This window comes from Eurosta solidaginis, chromosome 3 (genome assembly GCF_040869045.1).
Source record: "Eurosta solidaginis isolate ZX-2024a chromosome 3, ASM4086904v1, whole genome shotgun sequence".
NCBI lineage: Eukaryota > Metazoa > Arthropoda > Insecta > Diptera > Tephritidae > Eurosta > Eurosta solidaginis.
Window position 1 is genome coordinate 191,247,926 of NC_090321.1, and position 26,212 is coordinate 191,274,137.

General features: G+C 38.9%; 1 protein-coding gene across 1 annotated transcript in view; it reads left to right on the forward strand.

Annotated features, from left to right (window-relative positions):
* The window catches only part of LOC137246077 (uncharacterized), a 45,928-nt gene extending 25,101 nt beyond the window's left edge, over positions 1-20,827 (forward strand). The window contains 3 exon segments of the mRNA XM_067777175.1: positions 17,109-18,367; positions 18,370-18,867; positions 20,738-20,827. Of these exon segments, the coding sequence (XP_067633276.1) occupies positions 17,109-18,367; positions 18,370-18,867; positions 20,738-20,827 (1,847 nt within the window).
* Positions 20,828-26,212: the final 5,385 nt, after the last annotated feature.

Here is a 26,212-nt window from a genome sequence, read left to right on the forward strand (position 1 = left end):
AACTAAGCCCTTTTAAAATACTCATTAACACCCTTCATTTGATACCCATATCGAAAAGTTTCATTAATACTTTTCATTTGATACACATATCGTACAAACCAATTCTAGATTCAACCCTGGTCCACCTTTATGGCGACATCTCGAAAAATCGTCCACCTATAGAACTAAGCCTTTTTAAAATACCTTTCATTTGATACCCATATCGTAGAAACAAATTCTAGAGTTACCCCTGGTCCACCTTTATGGCCATATCTCGAAAAGGCGTCCACCTATAGAACTAAGGCCCACTCCCTTTTAAAATACTCATTAATACTTTTCATTTGATACACATATCGTACAAACAAATTCTAGAGTCAACCCTGGTCCACCTTTATGGCGATATCTCGAAAAAGCGTCCACCTATAGAACTAAGCCCTTTTAAAATACACATTAACACCCTTCATTTGATACCCATATCGAAAAGTTTCATTAATACTTTTCATTTGATACACATATCGTACAAACCAATTCTAGATTCAACCCTGGTCCACCTTTATGGCGATATCTCGAAAAATCGTCCACCTATAGAACTAAGCCTTTTTAAAATACCTTTCATTTGATACCCATATCGTAGAAACAAATTCTAGAGTTACCCCTGTTCCACCTTTATGGCCATATCTCGAAAAGGCGTCCACCTATAGAACTAAGGCCCACTCCCTTTTAAAATACTCATTAACACTTTTCATTTGATACACATATCGTACAAACAAATTCTAGAGTCAACCCTGGTCCACCTTTATGGCGATATCTCGAAAAAGCGTCCACCTATAGAACTAAGCCCTTTTAAAATACTCATTAACACCCTTCATTTGATACCCATATCGAAAAGTTTCATTAATACTTTTCATTTGATACACATATCGTACAAACAAATTCTAGATTCAACCCTGGTCCACCTTTATGGCGATATCTCGAAAAATCGTCCACCTATAGAACTAAGCCTTTTTAAAATACTTTTCATTTGATACCCATATCGTAGAAACAAATTCTAGAGTTACCCCTGGTCCACCTTTATGGCCATATCTCGAAAAGGCGTCCATCTATAGAACTAAGGCTCACTCCCTTTTAAAATACTCATTAATACTTTTCATTTGATACACATATCGTACAAACAAATTCTAGAGTCAACCCTGGTCCACCTTTATGGCGATATCTCGAAAAAGCGTCCACCTATAGAACTAAGCCCTTTTAAAATACTCATTAACACACTTCATTTGATACCCATATCGAAAAGTTTCATTAATACTTTTCATTTGATACACATATCGTACAAACCAATTCTAGATTCAACCCTGGTCCACCTTTATGGCGATATCTCGAAAAATCGTCCACCTATAGAACTAAGCCTTTTTAAAATACCTTTCATTTGATACCCATATCGTAGAAACAAATTCTAGAGTTACCCCTGGTCCACCTTTATGGCCATATCTCGAAAAGGCGTCCACCTATAGAACTAAGGCCCACTCCCTTTTAAAATACTCATTAATACTTTTCATTTGATACACATATCGTACAAACAAATTCTAGATTCAACCCTGGTCCACCTTTATGGCGATATCTCGAAAAAGCGTCCACCTATAGAACTAAGCCCTTTTAAAATACTCATTAACACCCTTCATTTGATACCCATATCGAAAAGTTTCATTAATACTTTTCATTTGATACACATATCGTACAAACCAATTCTAGATTCAACCCTGGTCCACCTTTATGGCGATATCTCGAAAAATCGTCCACCTATAGAACTAAGCCTTTTTAAAATACCTTTCATTTGATACCCATATCGTAGAAACAAATTCTAGAGTTACCCCTGGTCCACCTTTATGGCCATATCTCGAAAAGGCGTCCATCTATAGAACTAAGGCTCACTCCCTTTTAAAATACTCATTAATACTTTTCATTTGATACACATATCGTACAAACAAATTCTAGAGTCAACCCTGGTCCACCTTTATGGCGATATCTCGAAAAAGCGTCCACCTATAGATCTAAGCCTTTTTAAGATACCTTTCATTTGATACACATATCGTAGAAACAAATTCTAGAGTCAACCCTGATCCACCTTTATGGCGATATCCTTAAATGGCGTCCACCTATAGAACTATGGCCCACTCCCTCATAAGATACTCTTTAATACCTTTCATTTGATACCCATATCGTAGAAACAAATTCTAGAGTCACCCCTGGTCCACCTTTATGGCCATATCTCGAAAAGGCGTCCACCTATAGAACTAAGGCCCACTCCCTTTTAAAATACTCATTAATACTTTTCATTTGATACACATATCGTACAAACAAATTCTAGAGTCAACCCTGGTCCCTAAATGGTGTCCACCCATAGAACTATGGCCTACTCCCTCTTAAAATACTCTTTAATACTTTCCATTTGATACACATATCATACAAACACATTCCAGGGTTACCCTCGGCTCATTTTCCTACATGGTTATTTTTTCCTCCCAACTGAGTATGTAATGTTCGGTTACACCCGAACTTAACTTTCCTTACTTGTTATATATTAGATTTCATTTTCGTGAAAATACTGTAGTATGGAATCTTACATTAGAGTCCAGTTAGAGAACCACCAGTTCTTAACTAAACTTGTTCAATTTAAGTAATAGCATTTTTTGGTTTACAAAAAAAGTTTCTCTTTTGCTGAGTACACTATGATTCTCGAGTTAAGCCATTGTTTCGAAAAAACTCTTGAGATTGTAGAAGTATGATAGTTATCAACATGAGCTCTAATGGTACTCAAGCCCAAATGCTTGTTTTAATTCACTTTATTCCAAATTTTCTACAAATATGGACTACTGGTTACGTGTAAGTTCACATATCGATGAAAGAGGGAGTGAAACAATAAATTGCACTTTCTATCGAATTACTTCACACTCGTTTCTTTAGCCTTATTTGCAAACTAAAATTTTTATGAGCGAATGCTAATTTTCCTTCAGGGTATGTCTTCAATCCCCGGCCTATTTTCATTTGCAAAGTTTTGTTTTTCTTAATTCTGCTTTTTTTTCATCTTCAACTTGCATACTGTTTTTATTGTTATTGTTCTTAAGCACAGTTTTTGCTCGCTCATTCAATATCTCATTAATTTTCTGCCTGATTTTTGGCTCGATTTTGTTGCTTTCGTTTATATGTATATTGGATTTGTGTGTGTAATGCATTATTTCCTTAGTAGAAAGTTTTAATTACCAAGATGATAAGGTCTCAAGTTAAATTACAGATTAATTTACGTTTGATGGAAATTAATTTTACTTTTTACCTAACATTTACTTTGTTCCGACTTTTTCGAGTTCTTCGAAATACATACATGCATAGTAGGATGGGTGCCCGTCGTCTCAAGTATGTAGATGGAAACAGCTCACTGAAAATTTACAGTCCATTATGACGCCACATTAACTAACCTCGGCACTCGTTTTCAATGTTTAACTGAGCCGCTGAGTAGGAGTGATTTATTTCGGGATTAGGCAGACGTGGACACTCGACATATCCTACAGGAATGCGTACAAACACTCACCGAGATATTAACGATTTTTCTTTTGAAACGAGCGGCAGGTAAACATTGACTTACACAGCTGAAATTGCTCGGATTACTGATTCGCTCGAACTTTAAACGGGCAGTACCAGTCACCATTGAGATAAAACATTCAGATTTGAGCCTGGTACCTTCACTGAACGACATGTGTCAGCCTAGGGCTTGGTCAGCTGACCCTGACCTACCTTTACAGTAGCAAACTGCAAATAGTGTTCAAATCTCAACTGGTATCCAGCTTCAGCAGAATACCGCTATTACCTGCCATATAGATCCCAGCGCATTAAAGGGATTAAAATATTCCCATTGTAGCATGCCTATCGTAAGAGGGGCCTATAATTCAAAGTCGGTCCAGATCAATATTCGTAACACTCCCTAAGCTTGCGCGGAGTATTTTTGCGCCTAAAACAACAGGGAGAAACGAAATCAGCCGCATTGGGCGTTGCTTGACTACACAGTATGTCATCCCTTAAAATCTTGCTCCTCAAACACGTTCATCAGAGCTCTACTCCGGGGAAGTACCCCAATCCGGTTTTGATCTAAGCTTTTTATCTATGAAGTTAGCAACGGCGGTCCTAAACTGGCACACAGTAATTTGTCTTGCTGTTGGCCGGAAATTTTTCTCTGACGAAGATTTCCCAGAACGCCCCTTGCTGCACACTTCTTATCAAACCACTGGACATCCGCGTCTTCAAAGTGATGTGGCTTCGGCCAAATTTGAAAACTTGAGAAAATATCCTAGCTTCAAGCAATTGAACTAGACAGGAACCAACTACCTACATATAATTCCTAGAGATATTTGAATCAGGCCCTTGAGACTAATAGGGTTTAAAAAAATGTATAGCGCATGCAAGCTCGTTCGCTCTGGAGCAGATGATTGGCAAATATCTTTTCTGTGTGAGTTCCTGTGCAATAGAAAAATTGTTTAGATTCGCGACTCATTGCTCGACCAAATTTTATATCTCTCAAGTATCCAAAATAAGCAGAACTCACGCAGACAACTTCCCTGCTATATGCGGATTCATTGCACCCTTCCGCATTTTGGAAGAAGCTTCTCGAGGCTTCCCCGATTTCTTAATTTTTCTTAGACACAACCACTCCCTCTTTCCCTCCAGACTTTATTGGACAGTAGAAGAGCCAACTTCTGCAAGCCTTAAGGTCATCTCGTACTCCCCTCTTTCACTGAACATACATATATACCATTATAGCCAAAATAATATTTTTTTTATTTTTTTTTAGTGCAGGGTTTATACAATTAATCAAGAAAATTGATTAATCGTTGGTTCAAATAATTTAATACTTGATTAACTAAAAGGGCGATTAGTCAAATTCGAAGATATCATTAATATTTTTAAAATGATTAAACAAATATTGCACATTTAGCTTAGATATGAACATGGCGGCCGGCGTGGTATAGTGGTAGCGTGCTTTGCCTACCACACCGAAGATCCTAGGTTCACGCCCCATGCAAAGCAACATCAAAATTTTAGAAACAAGGTTTTTCAATTAGATGGACGTTTTTCTAAACTGAGTCTCACTCGGCAATGATTTGGCAAGCACTCCAATTGTATTTCTGCCATGAAAAGCTTATCTGTGAAAACTCATCTGTCTTGCAGATGCCGTTCGGAGTCGGCATAAAACATATAGGTCCCCTCCCGCCAATTTGCAGTAAAAATTAAAAGAAGCAAGACGCAAATTGGAAAGAAGCTCGGCCTAAAATCTTTTCGGAAATTCGAAATTTTGCTATAAAAAAAGATTCATTCAAGGTTCGAATGGAGCTCAAGGCCAGAACAATAATTTTTTTCTAATGATAATTATTGTTATTTTTTTTTTTTAATTTTTCTAAATTTTAAAAATTGTATTTTGTTTTTGGAATAGTAAGTAGAACATTTTTCATACAACCTGCCATAGCTGCGCAGATAGATCCATTTCGAAGGGTGCTAAGCCTTCATCATCAGTACGCTTTAGGCATGCTGCGCTAACCATTTAGCTATACAAAAAAAATTTTTAATTAAGACTCATACGAGTATAAACATTTAAATACTTGAAAACAAAAAATTAAAGAGGAATTAAAAATATTGATGAAGTGATTGTCAACTGCCAACATGTAAACTATAGAAGGTGCAGTAAAGTGAATGATCAATTAATTCAAACTTATATTAATCATCATTCAATTCATTTTTCTTTTTGATTAATAAAGTCAATTATTACTCAAGTAATCTTCATTTGTGAGTAATCAAATAATAAAATTATCAGACTAATTGAAACATTAAATTTTTCTAAGTAATTGAAAATTTGCGCAATCATTTAATCACACAGCCCTATTAAGTTTATATCTAACAAGTAATAATAGCCTACTGAAATAAGTAAAGTATGTGGGGTGCAATTATTTAAGTATGGAAGTTGCAAGAATTATTTAATTATAACTGCGATTAGTCAAAACAGCTAATTTGCTTTTTTATTAATAAAAAACTGATTTTTTATTAATCTAAAAATAGAAATAACCGATGAGTTCAGTAATTTTAACTAAAATTTTGAGTAATTAATCCATAGTAAACAAATCATAAAGTTATATATATGTATAGGGAATTTGGTGCTCACTCTATTTCTTCGATGCTAAAGATCTCAGTGAGCTCATACTAATAAAAATTCGACTAAAGTAGTACTTACTAAAATAATAATTTGCCTGCCAGTACTATCCGGTTTCAATTATTATAATCCGGTGTTAAGCTCATGAATTCTTAATAATGAGTATAAATTGAACAAACCATTAAAAAAACAAACTAGGTACTATTCAATTTAAAAATTTCTTTCGAACTGACTAATTAATTTTGGAAAAACGGGTTTTACAAAAACAACTAGCAATTTATAATTTATGTGGATAATGCGTTTAAAAAAAATTAAATTTTTTCCAACATGTTAATGATTAAAATGCAATCAACAGCATTAAAGCAATAACTACCACTGATTGCTATTGGCTTAAAAAATAAAAGTTCCAGGAAAAAGTGGCTGCGACAACCAGACGCTTACTGCAAATGACATTTTTGTTGATGTTGACGATGCACCAATTGCCATTTGAAAATGCATGCAATTTAAAAATTAACAAAGATATTTCGCATTTCACCGAATTGTCAACAAATTTTAATTAAAAAATTATAATTTAACAAAACGCCTCGCGATAAGCAATAAAACCGCAAAATAAATATTCACAAATGGTCAAATGCATCTGATGTGAGTGATGTGTGCGTAAAATGCGTCCGTATGGTGAGATTGTGCGTTTTTATGTCATCCGCAGTGCCTTCTATCGTTTTTATCATTAAGCGAGCTCTAACCAAAGGACGCGGTCGGCTACTGAGTGACGTTGCCACAGCGACAGCTAAACCATAAATTCGTGCACAAACACATAAGCAGTAGCAAATATGGTGACAAAAACCATTTTGTAATATGCTGGTTGCGCGTACAGTAAACCAAGAGATTGTAAGAAAAAACATATTTCTGATTTTTTTTTTTCAAACTTATTTTGTTACAATATACTCTAACGGGTATAGAAGCTTACTATTCGTTACCGAATCATTACATTGTAACGGTAAACCTTGGGGGCTAAGATACTTGGCTTGGATATCATAAGTGGTTTCAGGCTCTGGATCAGGGACTGATATCAGTCTTAGACCGGCCATAGTGACGAATGTCACGCATGATTAGTTATCACGTCCTGCACGAGGTGCCCCTGCTTCTACTGATAATGGCGGATCTAGAGAGGACAACTCGATAAAACCCGCACCCCTTGAGTCATTGTGCCGAGCTCAGGGGAGGGAGAGTCAAGATCGGTACACAACGGTGACGAACTGGACTGTTTTAGGACTTTGATTTCACATTACATTTTGACTTGATGACATTGGGCTGGTAGGTGCGGTATTCTGCCACTTTAGTAGGTCGGGGTGAAACCCTACCAAAATGGCTGGTAGGCTAATGTTGCACCTGCCCACGTCCCGTTAAAACCGTGGCGGGCCTCAAGGTACGTTCCGGCTCCGTCGCCGTTAAGTTGGTGGTGTAGGTGCGGTTGAAGATTTTCCAGCTTCGCGTCCGGTCTGGCTCTGAACGCATTACTCATAAGGTAATTCGTCAACCCTCGCGTGGCCTCCCTGCGTAGCATAGATAACCACGAGATCGTTAAAGGGCGACTGCACAATCGGCTCCGGATAGCGGCCTTGAGGGGGGACTTTTTTAGAATGGACAATACTAATACGAATCCGCCAAGGATGGGGTGCGGAAGAAGAGCGCTTTTGATGGAAATCCGTCAAATCAATCTTCAGCACTCTAAGGCGGCTTCCACAAATTTGTTGCTCTGCCTTGAAAAAGGCGGAGTGGATATAGTCCTTGTCCAGGAGCCGTGGCTGAGTAGTAACGGCAGTAAGATTTCTGGATTAAGGACTGGAAAATTCAACACCTTGGTGCATGGGGAGGCAAGTAGGCCTAGATCCTGTGTGCTTGTTAAAAAAGAGATTAAAGCTTTTATTCTCTCTAATTTCAGCAATGCTGACGTAACCACGGTCTGCCTCGAGCGAGGAAGTAATGAAATGTGGGTGGTCTCAGCGTACATGCCCCACGGGGACGTAGTGGGACCACCACCTGCGATACTGGGTGAAATCACCGCTGAAGCAAGGCGGAGAGGTGTTGGCGTGATCATCGGTGCCGATGCAAATGCCCATCATAGCATTTGGGGAAGCTCGGATACCAACACTAGAGGTGAGTCTTTATTTACTTTTATTGTAGATGAGGGACTTTGTATATGTAATAGGGGGAATGACCCGACTTTTATTACTGCGTTAAGGGAGGAGGTCCTGGACCTCACCCTGGTTAGTAGAGAACTGGAAGGTCGGATATCTGGATGGAGGGTTCTCAACGAGCACTCCTTCTCTGATCACCGATATATTCAGTTCTCAGTGAACGAAGAACTTCCCGGTAAAATATCTTTTAGGATCCCTAAAAGTACTAACTGGGACTTGTATTGTAGGAAGCTGGGAGAGCTACTGCCTGCGGTGCCTATCATTAGTTCGGGCCTGTCCGAATCTGAGATAGACGTTCTGGTGGAAAACTTCACCTCGGCAAGCAATAGCGCCTTTCAGCTGTCCTGCCCATTGAAAACTTACAGGGGGAAGGGCAAGCCGCCCTTGTGGACGGATTCTCTTGACGACCTAAGAGCGTCCAGTCGGCGGCTCTTCAACAGAGCCAGGAGGAGTAAATTACCCTCGGACTGGGAGCTCTATAAGGTGAGTCTGGGGATTTATAAATATGAAATAAGGATAGCCAAGCGAGATGCATGGCGAAGCTTCTGCGAAAACGTAGAAGGCTGCAATGAATCCGCGAGATTTAGAAAAATACTCTCTAGGAACCCCGCTCCTCTGGGGTATCTGAGAGATGATGGTGGGGACTGGTCGATGAGTAGCGAGGAGTCCCTAAGGCTTTTACTGGACAATCATTTTTCCGATGTCCCAGTTGCGCAGGGATCTTCGCCTGCATGGTCGGCGGTCGTTGGCCATGCAGAAGTGCCTGCCATTCCAATACGGGAAAGTCAGATAACCTGGGCTATAGGGTCGTTCAAGCCCTATAAGTCTCCGGGCCCGGATGGAATCATTCCTGCGCAGCTTCAAAGGTCTTTGGGGATTTCCTGCCGCTGGTTGGCCATCATATATACTAACTGCCTCAGGCTTAACTATATCCCGAAGTCTTGGCACACGGTTAGGGTTATTTTCATTCCGAAGGCCGGCAGAAGCTCTCATGTATCACCTAAGGATTTCAGGCCAATCAGTCTCTCGTCGTTTCTCCTTAAGACGTTTGAGCGGTTGCTTGACCTGTACCTGCGGGAAAGGATACCTCGGGGGTTACTGTCGGCTTCACAACATGCGTACTGCACGGGCAGATCGACGGAAATGGCTCTCCATTCGATTGTAAAGCAAATAGAGGGGTCCCTAGAACACAAAGTGTATGCTCTGGGTGCCTTTCTAGACATCGAGGGAGCTTTTAACAATGTCTTACCGGGGTCAATCGAAAGAGCTCTGGTGGGTTTAGTAGTCGAGGCGGCTCTGGTTGAATTCATTAGCAAACTTCTATGCGGCAGAATTGTCGCAGCGGAGAGGGGAGGGGCCATAATTAAGAGGAAGGTGTGCAGGGACACGCCACAGGGGGGTGTCCTATCTCCTCTCCTCTGGGTTGTGGTAGTCAACGAGCTTCTTGTGGAGCTGGAAGCCAATGGTTGTCGGGTGGTTGCCTATGCAGATGACCTCGCTATCCTAGTCAGAGGCAAATTTCTGGGCGCCCTGCGCGATGTTCTTCAGGGCTACCTGGATACTGTGGCTAGGTGGGCTGAATCATGTGGGTTGGCGGTCAACCCGGGAAAAACGGAATTGGTCCTTTTCACAAGAAGATATAAGGTGCCCGATTTCAGAACTCCCTCGATTGGAGGGGTACCGTTGGTACTTTCTGATAGGGTTAAATATTTGGGGATTGTTTTGGACAAGAAACTGTCCTGGAGACCCAATGTGGAAGATCGGGCCAGGAAGGCCGCCATTGCCTTGTACTGCTGCAGAGGAGCTATCGGAAAGAGATGGGGACTCTCGCCAAGAATAGTACACTGGCTTTATGAGATGGTGGTCAAACCGATTCTGCTATATGGGGTGCTGGTCTGGTGGAAAGCACTGGACACGGCGAGCACCTCCAAAATGTTAGTGTCAGTGCAACGGACGGCGCTGATCGGTATCAGTGGCGCTCTCAGAACAACGCCTACCTTGGCACTGAACGTCATGCTGAACATATACCCAGTAGATATTGCGGGAAAGGCGGCCGCGGCAAGGTCGTTGGTCAGGCTTCGTGATATGGGATATAGACTTTCTGACCGCGGACACTCTAGCCTTCTTACCAGTTACGACTTCATCCCGTACAGAACGGACTACTGTATGCCGATAACAGCTCCCTATACAACCTTCACCCCAGTTATTCCAGAGAGAGAGGATTGGGGAAGAGGAATTATCTGGGGCATGGGACCGGTTAACTTGTTCACGGATGGGTCAAAGCTGGATGGAAAGGTTGGTGGGGGGGTCTTTTGTCAAGAGCTAAATTTAAGCCGCAAGTTTAAGTTGGCTGATCACTGCAGTGTATTCCAAGCGGAAATTGCTGCGATTAAGGATGCGGTGGATGGAATGCTATCCAGTGCTACCACGGTTAGGGAATTTAACATCTACTCTGATAGCCAATCGGCTATCAAGGCCTTGAGCTCAACTACAGTGCGATCGAGGGTGGTCTGGGAGTGCCTGACCTCGCTTGCGATTGCATCGATTTATTTTACAATTAAGATTATCTGGGTCCCGGGCCATAGTGATATCCCGGGTAACTGTCAAGCGGATCTCTTAGCCCGCATCGGTACAACTGAACCGGATGAGGATGGCTGTAGGGACTTCGGGATCCCGCTGGCCACCTGTGGATTGCTCCTCCATAGCTGGGCCTCGAATCAGCTCAGCAAACGTTGGGCGGATACCACGTCTTGCAGGGTAGCAAGATCTTTCTGGCAGGAGGTCTGCTGAAATAATTGGGTTCACTAAGGCTCACCTATCAATGGTCATTGGGGTTTTGACAGGGCACTGTCCCATGGGTATCCATGCGGTACGTCTCAATATACTGGAAACTCCATCCTGCTGCAGCTGTATGGAGGATGATGAGGTGGAATCACCAAATCACTTTATGCTTGATTGTCCAGCTTTTGCCAGAATTAGGCGAAAGTACTTCGGTCGCGACTCACTTGGATCTCCCGAGGATATATCCAAAGTTGAGATAGGTATCATTCGGAGCTTTATCGTTGCTAACCAACGATTCTCTAAGTAGCTGGATCTAGGTCACCGTTATTTTTGGTGTGTGTGGTATCACAACGGATCTTCGTGTTGTCCAAGTGAGCTATCCTTATTAGGGCAGCTACCACCTAACCTATCCTATCCTAACGGTAAACCTTATTAGACAAACTTGTTTTGGGGCTGCCCACATATTTGGGTAATAGCTTTGTATATTAACCTGGGTCGATTTGTATGGATGAAAGTTAACCGATACCGCGCCATCGATTTTTCAATAGGATTTGGGCTCAGGAAAAAAAAAAGTTCCACTACGAATACCCCAAAAATTATTTTCGAGCCTGCGAAAAAAAAATGGCGATAGGTTCAATTTTTCGACCAAAACACTTCCCAAAACCCAACAAATATTTTTTTTTTTTCATAAAACTGTTGTAAAAACGTTGGCGATAACATTTTTTTGAAAAAAAAAATATTTTCTGCGTTTTGGGAATGTGTTTTGGTAGAAAAACCTTCGCCATTTTTTTTTCGCTTATTGGTATCAGTGGCGCTATGAGAACAACACCTACCTTGGCACTGAATGTCATGCTGAATATACATCCGGTAGATATTGCGGGAAAGGCAGCGGCGGCCCGGTCGTTGGTCAGGCTTCGTGATATGGGTTATATGCTTTCTGATTTCGGACATTCTAGCCTTCTTACTAGTTTCGACTTTATCCCGGACAGGACGGACTATTGCATGCCGGTGGCCGCTCCCTACACAACCTTCACCCCAGTCATTCCCCCGAGGGAGGAGTGGAGAAGAGGAATTATCTGGGGCATGGGACCGGTTAACTTGTTCACGGATGGGTCGAAGTTGGACGGAAAGGTTGGCGGGGGGTCTTTTGTCAAGAGCTAAATGTAAGCCGCAAGTTTAAGTTGGCTGATCACTGCAGTGTATTCCAAGCGGAAGTTGCTGCGATTAAGGATGCGATGGATGAAATGCTATCCAGCGCTACTGCGGTTAGGGAATTTAACATCTACTCTGATAGCCAAGCGGCTATAAAGGCCTTGAGCTCAACTACAGTGCGATCGAGGGTGGTCTGGGAGTGCCTGACCTCACTTGCGATTGCATCGAATTATTTTACAATTAAGATTATCTGGGTCCCGGGCCATAGTGATATTCCGGGTAACTGTCAAGCGGATCTCTTAGCCCGAATCGGTACAACTGAACCAGATGAAGATGGCTGTAGGGATTTCGGGATTCCGCTAGCCACCTGTGGATTGCTCTTCCATAGCTGGGCCTCGAGTCAGCTCAGCAAACGTTGGGCGGACACTACGTCTTGCAGGATATCAAGATCTTTCTGGCCGAAAGTGGATGGCAGGAGGTCTGCTGAAATAATTGGGTTCACTAAGGCTCACCTATCAATGGTCATTGGGGTTTTGACAGGGCACTGTCCCATGAGTATCCATGCGGTACGTCTCAATATATTGGAAACTCCATCCTGCTGCAGCTGTATGGAGGATGATGAGGTGGAATGACCAAATCACTTTATGCTTGACTGCCCAGCTTTTGCCAGAACTAGGCGAAAGTATTTCGGTCGTGACTCACTTGGATCTCCCGATGAGCTATCCAAGGTTGAGATCGGGATCATTCGGAACTTTATCGTTGCTACCCAACGATTCTCTAAGTAGTTATATCTACGTCACCGTTAGTTTAGTTCATTATATGTGGTATCACAACGGACCGTCATGTTGTCCAAGTGAGCTTCCCCTATCAGGGAAGCTACCACCCAACCTAACCTAACCTAACTTTAGTTAAGATATATCGAATTTTGCTCTAGTTATCGTGTTAATGGCTGAGCGGAAGGACAGACGGTCGACTGAGTATAAAAGCTGGGCGTGGCTTCAACCGATTTCGTCCTTTTTCACAGAAAACAGTTATCGTCCTATATTCTAAGCCCCTACCAAATTTCATAGGGATTGGTAAATTTTTGTTCGGCTTATGGCATTAAAAGTATCCTAGACAAATTAAATGAAAAAGGCCGGAGGCACGCCCATTTGGAAATTTCCTTTTATGTTTGTATTTTATTGCACTGTATCATTACTGGAGTCGAATGTTGACATAATTTACTTATATACTGTAAAGATATTAAATTTTTTGTTAAAATTTTACTAAACAAATTTTTTTTTTTGAAAGTGGATGTAGTCGCTGTCCGATTTCGCAAATTTTTATTAAGCATACATATAGTAATGGGAGTAACGTTCCTGCCAAATTTCATCATGATATATTCAACGACTGCCAAAATACAGCTTACAAAACTTTTAAATTACCTTCTTTTAAAAGTGGGCGGTGCCACGCCCATTGTCCAAAATCTTACTTATTTTCTTTCTGCGCCATAAGTTCAACTCATCTACCAAGTTTCATCGCTTTATCCGTCTTTGGTAATGAATTATCACACTTTTTCGGTTTCATTTTAAATAGCGATCTGAGATGAGTGCCCAGGAACCTACATACCAAATTTCATCAAGATACCTCAAAATTTACTCAAATTATTGTATTAGCGGACAGACGGACAGACTGAGAGACCGACGGACATGGCTCAGTCAAATTTTTTTTCGATACTGATGATTTTGATATATGGAAGTCTATATCTATCTCGATTCCTTTATACCTGTACAATCAACCGTTATACAATCAAAGTTAATATACTCTGTGAGCTCTGCTCAACTGAGTTTAAAAAATAGTTAGCCGATGCTATCTGTGTTTTAATTTAAAAGCGATACATGGTAAATAAAACTCCTCTATAGTCTATAAGTTTTCGTAATATGTTTGAAGTAAATGGTCTTCAATAAGGAAATATACTTTTTGTCCTGTTAAAGAACCCATGAAAGATGTAAACTCCACATTCCACACTGTCTGAGAACCTCTTTTTCAAATTTTTGGTATGTGTTTTACACCGACTCCAAAGGATATCTGGTAAATGAATTTTTGGAGGGAATATTTTCATGATTCTTTTTGGGTTGTCTGAACCACTGCCGAAGAGTGACCCCCGTTTATATAAAGTTTCGAAATAGGTTTTTATGAATATGGGTAAAGGAATTTGAATTCAGATGGTGTCTTATTATAAGTCCGAGCAATTTTATATATGCAATAAAACTTATAATATGGTATACCAATCCTTATTCAACCTTGTTATTATAACAGCTTATGTAAGCCTGATTTTGGGTGGCCTATATATAAGCCTTATATAAAATATCCTAATACAGCAAGTAGATTCTTTTAATAAGGCCTTATGTTAGTAAACCTTATTTTTTTTGTACCATAAGCCTTATAAAAATGTTGTTATATTCTACCTTATGGCTTATAATAATTCCTTACGTAAGTTTTACTTCATACACACAGAGAAAAAACAACTGTAAATCGAACAAAGTTGACTTAGTTAAAGATTTTTGTATGGGGCCCAAGAAACTTGTACATCCTACCAAAGTACTTACACAATTTATGCTCGACAATGGAAACAAAGCTTAGGCAATTTATTACCTAATTTAGTTATTATTTATTAAGATGATGAAATAACTTAGTAGGTTAATTATGCCTAAGTTTTATTTGTGGTATACGCGATTTTAAGTTAATTGTGCAATAATTTTTCTCTGTGTGTATGAACTATAAGCATTACACACATCGGTATCTTTCAAATAAATATTATGCCTGTTGACATAAGTACAGAAAAACAAGGAGTTATCCCATTCGTGTGAATGTGATTAGCATCGGGTCGAGTCTGTCGTTTTATGCAGCATATAGGTATCATTGCATAGTTCTTTCGCCTACATGTGGACTTAGAAACCCAGTCAAATGATTCTGAAATTAAAAATTCAATTTCGCTCGGAAGCGGTTTCGAAGCAGATGAAACAGTCATAGAATCGAGTAGCAAACTCACCAAAAGAAAATGATGTTGAAAATGATGTTGCCTTAATAAAGTTACTACGTCTCGATTTCTGTTTATCATAACATTATCTGTTCCTTAGCCCCTCAAATTTTTAAAATCTAGTCCAAATTCATTCAATTTTCTTAAAATTGAATCTACATAAAACTGTTTATCTAGATTTTCTAAAATTTTGAAAAAAGCTAAAAAGAGCTAAACAATTTCTAAAAAAAAGCTTAAAGCTAAATCGCAACTTTTCAAGCTAAACGGAGAAAATAATAGCTAAATTTAGCTAAAAAAAAAGCTAAAATGGCAACTCTGATACACACACAATGTAAGTAAACATTTGCCGTCAATACATTTTCGATTGTCTACAGCGTGTACGTGAACTTCTCAAACAGTTTATTATGAATCATATTGAATAACAAATATTTTTAAACTTAACAAAGGTGACGAAAGCGCTGGTGTTGGAAAACGGAAGTGTGTACCGCAATATCTTATGTGAACTTATTACTTCCGTTATCCTATACGGCGGTCGCTATGGTGTGATGGAAGATAGTTCCGCCTTTCACACCGAAGATCCTGTGTTCAATTCCTTGGCAAAGCAATATCAAAAATTTAGAAACGAGTTTCTTCAATTAGAAACAAAAAGTGTCTCCAAGCAAAGGCATTGATTTGGTTTCTCGGAGAAAAATCATCTGCCTTGCAGATGTCGTTCGGTGTCGGCATAAAACATGTAGGTCCACGACGCAAATTGGGAGAGAAGCTCGAACGGTTCAACCAGCCACCAGTTATTCGAACATCGGCTCTCCAGTTACTGATTAGCCTCATACGATAATCTTAGAACCATGGCGGTACCAGAAACAGGTGAACGCCGGGAATCTGGTGATTGGTACTTTTTTAATATGATGATGATTCCGCGCAGTACGATTTTGACATACGTAAGTCCATCTCTTTGCAAAAACAAAATATATGGTCCTTTTATTAATGTTTGTAGGTATGTCACCGTGCTGCCACCGTGTATGGTTCCGCCATGCTTAGCACTCAACAAATACGTTCTGCGTTGGATTAACTGCCGTCATACCAAGGGAGTTTAAAACGTTTTCCATATGGTCCTTCCAGTGGAGTTGGGGCCGCCCCTTCCTCTACTTCCAAAGGTGGTTTCTGACTAGAATCTTTTTTGGCGGGAGCATCATATTTCATTCGCATAGCATGACCTATTATGTGTAGCCGTTTTAATTCGCTGGATTATGTTGATATCTTATGCATCAATGCATCTACTGCGGTAATCGCCGTCGCCAACGCATAGAGGTCCGTAAATCTTTCGAAGAACTTTTCTCTCAAACACTCCCAAAGCCGCTTCATTTGATGTGGTTATTCTCTGCTGAATTAGTTGCTTGTGTTAATTCTGCGAACTGTTATTTTGCTAATTTAGAGTATACAGAGCTTACGGTGTTCGAGCCGATGATATCAATGTCGTCAGCATACGCCAGGAATTGCACGCTTTATATTATTAACAAAACGATTGCTAAACTCAATTCAATATTTACGAATTCTTAATTTTTTATCACTTTAGAAAACATGAAAAATTTTGTGTCAAACAAGTGAAATTAAGTTCAGAACAAACATGTAAATATTTGCACGCAATTACTTTCAAATCCAATCACCTTTTAAAGTGCAAAGGAACGCTTAAAATGTTCAGTTATCGAAGCAACGCCACTCTGTGGGTATTCTCAAATTGTTAATTAAATGGGGCTGAAATTTTTAATTTTACTGTTCTTATTAACATTTAAAGTAATACTTACCAAAGCATCTCCATTTTTTGAAACTAATAAAAACGTTATGATACATGATTTAATGTATTTGCTGCAGAAGATAAACATAGAACGAAGTTATAATACCATAGCCATGTGTAAATCACAAACCAAGGAATGCGTTTTCGAAAGAATTCTACTAGAACTGTCACTACCTAAGATGATCATTAACAAATGTTTGCAGTATAACTACACGGCAAAATTTTCAAAGGAACTGGTGATTTTTCTTTGTATGGAGAAGGAATTAAGTACTGCCTCAGCTTGGATAAGCTTTAATGTGCTTCGTGGATTGAAGCGTACACGCTTATTGGTTTATGCGCCACATGCGTCAGAACTCGAAATAATAGAACAACACTGCCTTAATGCAATGAAAAATGACTTGTACAATGTGCTAATAATTCAAGAAGATTTTGGTAAAACTCATACTTATTATACTTGCAATAAATTTCCATTAGATGCTCCCTCATTCAAAAGCAAGAACGTTTATTCTTCCGTTATAATTTTCGAACATCTGTTTACTAATATGTATGGCACGCCGTTACTAACATATCCAGATCAACTTGAACCGCGCACAATGTTGTATTATGACGATGACGGATCAATAGTGATTGACGGTTACGTTGGCAGATTACTGCGAATTTTTGCACAAAGGCGCAACGCCACATTGAAAATAGATCATCCCCTAGAGATGGGCAAAACGATGCATTATTGGCGTATGTTAGAACTGGCGCAAAATGACACAATCGATATAGCTGCAAGTTTGACTTTCCCATTATCTTGCGAAGATTTTGAATTCTTGACTTATCCAGTACAAATGGTCGATTATTGTTTTATGATACCACTACCGGCAACGTTGCCTATAAACGAGTTATTCTTCGACATCGTAAATTTACCAACGCTATTATGTATATTTTTGTTTATTACAATCTTCGCTACACTACTCACTCATATCAATAACCGCATGAAACTTGATTGCACCAATATTTTCTTAAATGATCAAGTCATACGTGGTATGTTGGGGCAATCTTTCGTAATGCCAGTTCAACCGGGTTTAAAATTAAAATTTGTCATATTTTTGTTATGCTGCATGAGTATCCTCACCAATGCAACCTATCAGGCGTACTTTCAATCTTTTCTAACTTGTCCACCGTTTTTACCGATGCCACGCACTTTCGAGGATATTGAAGCTGCTGGTTTAAAACTCTTAGTTACTACAAACGAGTGGAAAATGTTTCGTTCTAAGGATCCCGAGCTTTTAAAATACTGGCACCTTTTCATACCATCACAGACTATAATGAATAGCTCAGGCTTCGTAAAACTATGAACACAAAATATGACTATCCCGTTTCAACCCGACGTTGGCAGGTTTTTGACTTTCAGCAAAGTTTTTACGACAGGCCACTGTTCTTTTTAAACCACAATATATGTTTCTATCGAAGTGTTCTTGTTTCTATGCCAGTTCGCCTCGATTTACCTTATCGTGATTTATTGGATGACTTTATATTGCGTCTACATGCTAATGGTATTTTTGAAGAGTTTATATCAATAAACTTTTTTGTAATGGTGAAACTGAAAAGAATAGAATTCAGAGATCTCAGTAAACCGTTTGATGCAGGTACACCTTTAACTGTAGACGACTTTTTTTGGATACACATACAATACTTGGCATGCTTGGCTTTAGCTTTTGTTGCTTTTGTGGGAGACATTTTTTATTATCGTTGGAGGAACAAAACCAAAGCGGTATCTCAGAGAAAACATATACAGTTCTTTGGTTAATTTCCTGGGTTGTGTATTGGAAAATATTTATTGATATAGGTACAAAACAAAAAATATATTCTCTATGTAAAAAGTTTGATTAACTAAATGAATAAAATTTTTTTAACAGACACTTACAAAAAATAATAAAATTTAAATTAATTTAGCTTGAGTTTGAATGTTACGAAGGGCTATCTTCAAAGTCCCCTTTTGTTTAGCATTTGTAGATCAAAGCTTTCAATATATTACCCTTTCTGTTGTTTGTGTCATTTGAACATTCATTTTGATACATTTGACTCGGTCTCCTTATTAAAAAGCATGTACTTATTGTCATGCATTAGTGATTATAAATAGTACTTCTTGCGAGGGTCTTGAAAACGCCTTCATTCCAATCTGTCAGCGCAGCCCTAAGTTCTGTTTGCCTGCAGTCCAAAGCCAAAGTAGTCAGCAAATATTCTAGTATTTCGTTGTATCAGCCAGTTTTTGAGTAGCTCATTAACTATAACTTTGTGGGTCATTATACCACTGCATAGAAGGTTCACTCCTTCCCAATTGTCTAAACATTGTACCGCAAAATATCTGAGCGGAAAAATTTACACATCTACCCAGAGTGGGTTTGAAACCTGCACTGTTGCGATAATCGATCTGTTGTAAAATATATTCGATCAAAGCCACGTCTTGTTGTTGTACATTTATTTCCCAATTGCCTTATGCTTCATTTAATTATGTTTTTATTTAGAAGGTAATTTTTTTAGATTTTTTATAAAAACTTCATTCGTTAATGTTGATAATTTTTTTGGTTCGTTTGGCTATTTGGTACCTAATCAGAAACCTTAATTCATTATTATTTCTGCATAAAATCATTAGAATAGTAAATTGCTTTGCAAAGAAAATTAAAATTGTTGAAGTGTATTATTCGCCTCAATTTCAACACTCCAATGGGCGCTTTCAGAGGCTACAACTTTTATTGCAAACTTGTTTCTGAGTGAAAGAAATTTTGTTTTTTGAACGGCGAGTTGAACCAACTGCCAGATGAACTTATTATTCTTAAAGTTTAAAGAAAAGGACTTTTAAAATAACTTCTCACACTTTACTATGATATTAGATTTTAAAATTTTATTCATAAATAACACTTAACAACTTCAAATAACTGCCACCCAGCCAAACAAAACTGGATAAGTGAATATAGCAACAAAACCGTTGAGTCGATCAAAAATACTCAACGAATGATAATCATTCAATGGTCTCAACAGCTCATCATTGCGGAAAACGCCCAAAAATATGTTGCACAACTTCGGGATACTCCAGTTTTTTTTTTAGATACACGCCAACGTGCGTTCGGTTACAGCGCAGCCACTACTCAGTCCGTTAACCACATTTCATTTGCAGCAGCAACGGTCCTCACGATAGGATAGTAAAAATGGGTAATTTCGAGACAATCTGTTGCCACAATTTAATTGTTTGAGTGAGGGTTTGTGGGTGAATGGAAAGCTAGTTTAGGTTAGGTTAGGTTAAAGTGGCTGCCCCACAGAAATGTGAGGGACACAAATATGTTGCACAACTTCCGGATACTCGTTTTTTTTTTTAGATACACGCCAACGCGCGTTCGGTTACAGCGCAGCCACTACTCAGTCCGTTAACCACATTTCATTTGCAGCAGCAACGGTCCTCACGATAGGATAGTAAAAATGGGTAATTTCGAGACAATCTGTTGCCACAATTTAATTGTTTGAGTGAGGGTTTGTGGGTGAATGGAAAGCTAGTTTAGGTTAGGTTAGGTTAAAGTGGCTGCCCCACAGAAATGTGAGGGACACAAATATGTTGCACAACTTCCGGATACTCGTTTTTTTTTTAGATACACGCCAACGCGCGTTCGGTTACAGCGCAGCCACTACTCAGTCCGTTAACCACATTTCATTTGCAGCAGCAACGCTCCTCACGATAGGATAGTAAAAATGGGTAATTTCGAGACAATCCGTTGCCACAATTTAATTGTTTGAGTGAGGGTTTGTGGGTGAATGGAAAGCTAGGTTAGGTTAGGTTAGGTTAAAGTGGCTGCCCCCCAGAAATGTGAGGGACACACCGGCTGGCCCATTGTGATACCACTGTCTGGGCTATAGCGATTCCTCCTTTAGATATGTAGGAATGTGAAAAAATTTGACCTTCTGATGTAGCGTAGAATATTTTCGATTTCCGCAGAGCCAAGTTCTGCTAAGCACTCGATGAAATACGTATTCAGACATTCCATACGTATACTGGCCAGAGCAGGGTATCTAAAGAGGAAGTGCTCGACGCTTTCTATCTCCTTTTCATCCCTGCAGCTCCGATAAAAATCGTTGGTTGGAATTGTCATGCGTTCGCCGTGTATTCCCATCAGGCAGTGGCCCGTTAGTATCCCGATCAGTGAACATAAGGAGAGACGGAATGGAATGGAAAGCTGGTACCGTGATGAATATCCTCAAGTAGGTCCCAACACAAGTAAATACAATTCAGTATAGATAGTTTTGTTTCAATACCACCAACTGATATCGCTCGGATATCTTGGGTACCTTAATGCGACCCTTGGCTACAAATTTGGTTAAATTTGATACGGAATGCTCCATATGCAATTTTTAGCCAGTAACATGTAGGATTTATAATTACCTATGTTTGGTTGTTGTAGTGATTGTTGGAAGTTCGTACTCGGAGCTAAATTGCACGAATTATTGTAGTAGATTAAAAATGTGCACAATATTCGCGCATATGAAAATAACCAGGAAGTATAATCGAAATCTCAACACATAGAATAGCGGTATGGATAAGCACCCAACTATATAGGACAACTCGGGTACATTTTTAATTGAATTTGTGTGTTTTTTCCCATATTTTGTAAAACATTATTTTTACCCTTCTTTTGGGTAAATATTTGGGTATTTACCCATTTATACCATATATAACCAATTTACCGGGTATTTGTCATTTGGGTATTTACCCTTTCCAATCTCTATGTATTTTGTTTTCGTAATTCGATGGCCTGATGTCTAAATTATACTGCGCCAGATGTTGAAAAGTGAATTCAAATAAAAAAAAAGTATCAATCAGCTGATTTCTGGCCGTCACTGTCCGCAATGGTTGAAACTTAAGTCGAAGTCTTAATGCTAAAGCGAATTCAAGTCTGCGGGGGACGTGGGACGGGGGTGGGTTTATTTCAACGCTCGCACGTTTGGTAAATTTTTGAGAATTATTTAATCAATGATCCAAGAAAAAATTATGAATTCTAAAATAAAGTTGGTAAATTGTGATACTGCGGAGTAGCTTAATTTATATATCATTAGAAGTTCGCTTTCACTATATCATCCAATAAAGCTCACAATCAGAAAAAAAATTGGGAATTGGGAATAACTAATCAGTCTCCATGCTAAAACTGAGTTTTGAGAGGCAAAAAAGGGCAAGGTGTGTTATCGACGAGGTATATACAATGTATCAATTTGCAACCGGAAATATATACATTTTCTATAGATAACAAAGCTTATCAATAAGTTATTAATTTTGCATCCACGAATTATATGTTACTATGCTTTCGAAAATATATCGATTTATCGCAAAATTTTCTATTATTTATCGATATGCTATCAAAGAAATTTTGCTTTGCTATCAAAAATATACTGATTTGTAAACGGAATATTAGCAATTTGTTATAGGCAAATTATCAAAATTTATCGATTTTTTATCAAACAAGTAAGGAAGGTTAAGTTCGGATGTAACCGAACATTACATACTCAGTTGAGAGCTATGTTGAAAACATAAGGGAAAATAACCATGTAGGAAAATGAACCGAAGGTAACATTGGAATGTGTTTGTATGACATGCGTATCAAATGAAAGGTGTTAATGAGTATTTTAAAAGGGAGTGATTCTTAGTTCCATAGGTGGACGCCGTTTCGAGATATCGCCATAAAGGTGGACCAGGGGTGACCCTAGAATTTGTTTGTACGATATGGGTAGCAAACGAAAGGAGTTAATGAGTATTTTAAAAGGGAGTGGGCCTTAGTTCTATAGGTGGACGCCGTTTCGAGATATCGCCATAAAGGTGGACCAGTGGTGACCCTAGAATTTGTTTGTACGATATGGGTATCAAACGAAAGGGGTTAATGAGTATTTTAAAAGGGAGTGGGCCTTAGTTCTATAGGTGGACGCCTTTTCGAGATATCGCCATAAAGGTGGACCAGGGCTGACTCTAGAATGCGTGTGTACAATATGGGTATCAAACGAAAGGTGCTAATGAGTATTTTAAAAGGGAGTGGGCCTTAGTTCTATAGGTGGACGCCTTTTTGAGATATCACCACAAACGTGGAACAGGGGTGACTCTAGAATGTGTTTGTACGATATGGGTATCAAACGAAAGGTGTTAATGAGTACTTTAAAAGGGAGTGGGCCTTAGTTCTATAGGTGCACGCCTTTTCGAGATATCGCCATAAAGGTGGACCAAGGGTGAATCTAGACTTTGTTTGTACGATATGGGTATCAAATGAAAGGTGTTAGTGAGTCTTTTTAAAAGGGAGTGGGCCTTAGTTCTATGGGTGGTCGCCTTTTCGAGATATAGCCGTAAAGGTGGACCAGGAGTGACTCTAGAATATGTTTGTACGATATGGGTATCAAATTAAAGGTATTAATGAGGGTTTTAAAAGGGAGTGGCCCTTAGTTGTATATATGAAGGCGTTTTCGAGATATCGACCAAAATGTGGACCAGGGTGACCCAGAACATCATTTGTCGGGTACCGCTAATTTATTTATATATGTAATACCACGAACAGTATTCCTGCCAAGATTTCAAGGGTTTTTTATTTCGCCCTGCAGAACTTTTTCATTTTCTTCTACTTAATATGGTAGGTGTCACACCCATTTTACAAAGTTTTTTTCTAAAGTTATATTTTGCGTCAATAAACCAATCCAATTACCATGTTTCATCCATTTTTTCATATTTGGTATAGAATTATGGCATTTTTTTAATTTTTCGTAATTTTCGATATCGAAAAAGTGGGCGTGGTCATAGTCCGTTTTCGGCCAATTTTTATACCAAGATAAAGTGAGTTGAGATAAGTATGTGAACTAAGTTTAGTAAAGATATATCGATTTATGTCAGGTTATCATGTTAACGGCCAAGCGGAAGGACAGGCGGTCGACTGTGTATAAAAACTGGGCGTGGCTTCAACCGATTTCGCCCAGAAAATAGTTATCGTCACAGAATCTATGCCCCTACCAAATTTCACAAGGATTGGTCGATTTTTGTTCGACTTATGGCATTAAAAGTATTCTAGACGAAGGGCGGAGCCACGCCCATTTTGAAATTTTCTTTTATTTTTGTATTTTGTTACACCATATCATTACTGGAGTTGAATGTTGACATAATTTACTTATATACTGTAAAGATATTACATTTTTTGTTAAAATTTGACTTTAAAAAAATTTTTTTTTTAAAGTGGGCGTGGTCGTCCTCCGATTTTGCTAATTTTTATTAAGCATACATATAGTAATAAGAGTAACGTTCCTGCCAAATTTCATCATGATATCTTCAACGACTGCCAAATTACAGCATGCAAAACTTTTAAATTACCTTCTTTTAAAAGTGGGCGGTGCCACTCCCATTGTCCAAAATTTTACTCATTTTCTATTCTGCGTTATAAGTTCAACTCACCTACCAAGTTTCATCGCTTTATCCGTCTTTGGTAATGAATTATTGCACTTTTTCGGTTTTTCGAAATTTTCGTTATCGAAAAAGTGGGCGTGGTTATGGTCCGATATTGTTCATTTTAAATAGCGATCTGAGATGAGTGCTCAGGAACCTACATGCCAAATTTCATGAAGATACCTTAAAATTTACTCAAGCTATCGTGGTAACGGACGGACGGACGGACGGACATGGCTCAATCAAATTTTTTTTCAATCCTGATGATTTTGATATATGGAAGTCTATATCTATCTCGATTCCCTTATACCTGTACAACCAACCGTTATCCAATCAAAGTTAATATACTCTGTGAGCTCTGCTCAACTGAGTATAAAAAAATCGGAGATTTGTTATAGAAAAATCATAAGTTTTTTTCAAATATTTATGGTCTTGTTCCCTAAAATCTATGGATTTACTGTCGAAAAGTTCTCGATGATTTACCTCAAGGTTATCTGAGATTTTGTAAAATTTGCTATCGATAATTTATCGATTTGTTATTGGAGTTATCATAATTTATTATTTTCGTGTTATCGATTAGTTAACGACGACTCATCGGTTTGTTATGAAACAGCTACCGATAAAGCCTCAATATAAAACCGCTCACACATTTGTAACATGCCGATAGGAAAAGGCGACCACAAGCCCATAAAAAACCCAACCCTATATGACAATAATAAACTATCGACGAAACTATTCTTATTAAGCCTGAAATAATTTATTTCTGCTAAATTTACTTATGTTGTGGTTTAACGTAAGCCCCTGAGCAACCATTAGTTTCCTAGTGTACTCCTGTAAGTTCACATATCGAAATTCACAAGTACTAGGTTCTCACGCCTTTTTTCAACATTGTCGAAAATCTCATTGAGATAAGCTCTATCCTTTCTTTATTCGAGTAACAAGTTAATCAAATTGGCAACATGAGCACAAGTTGGTGATGAATTGTGTCTGGAGATCTCAGGATTGTAGGAAACTCAGCTTCTTCTATAGCAATCATGATGTGTGTCTTTTTTGATAACGTCTCGCTGTTTCTGTAATTCTTTATGTTCTCTATTGCTCCAAGAATCGCCGCCAACCATTAATCAATGCGAACACACATTCGCATATTTTTGGGGCCCAAAGAGTATTTCGAAACAACACTTTTTTGAGTCCGTGGTTGTATATGTTGCTTGTATCTCATAAATGTTGGATAATCTGGCAAATAAATCACAAAGAAAGAAATAATTTTCTCTTCGAGTCAATAAAACAACTTATAAGGACTGTTCCGAAAATAAATTGCAAAGTGGTTTGCTAGTAATTCATTGATTTAAATTTTCTCCCGATGAAAACGTTCGTACTTAAAACTGGTTGATGATTAAAGGAAGGAGGAAATAAAATGAATTTCTTAATTTTAATAGTTTTCTTATCTATATGCATTTTTTTTTTATTGTTAGGCCTTGAGCTTGAGGGGCCATAATTAAGAGGAAGGTGTGCAGGGGCACGCCACAGGGGGGTGTCCTATCTCCTCTCCTCTGGGTTGTGGTAGTCAACGAGCTTCTTGTGGAGCTGGAAGCCAATGGTTGTCGGGTGGTTGCCTATGCAGATGACCTCGCTATCCTAGTCAGAGGCAAATTTCTGGGCGCCCTGC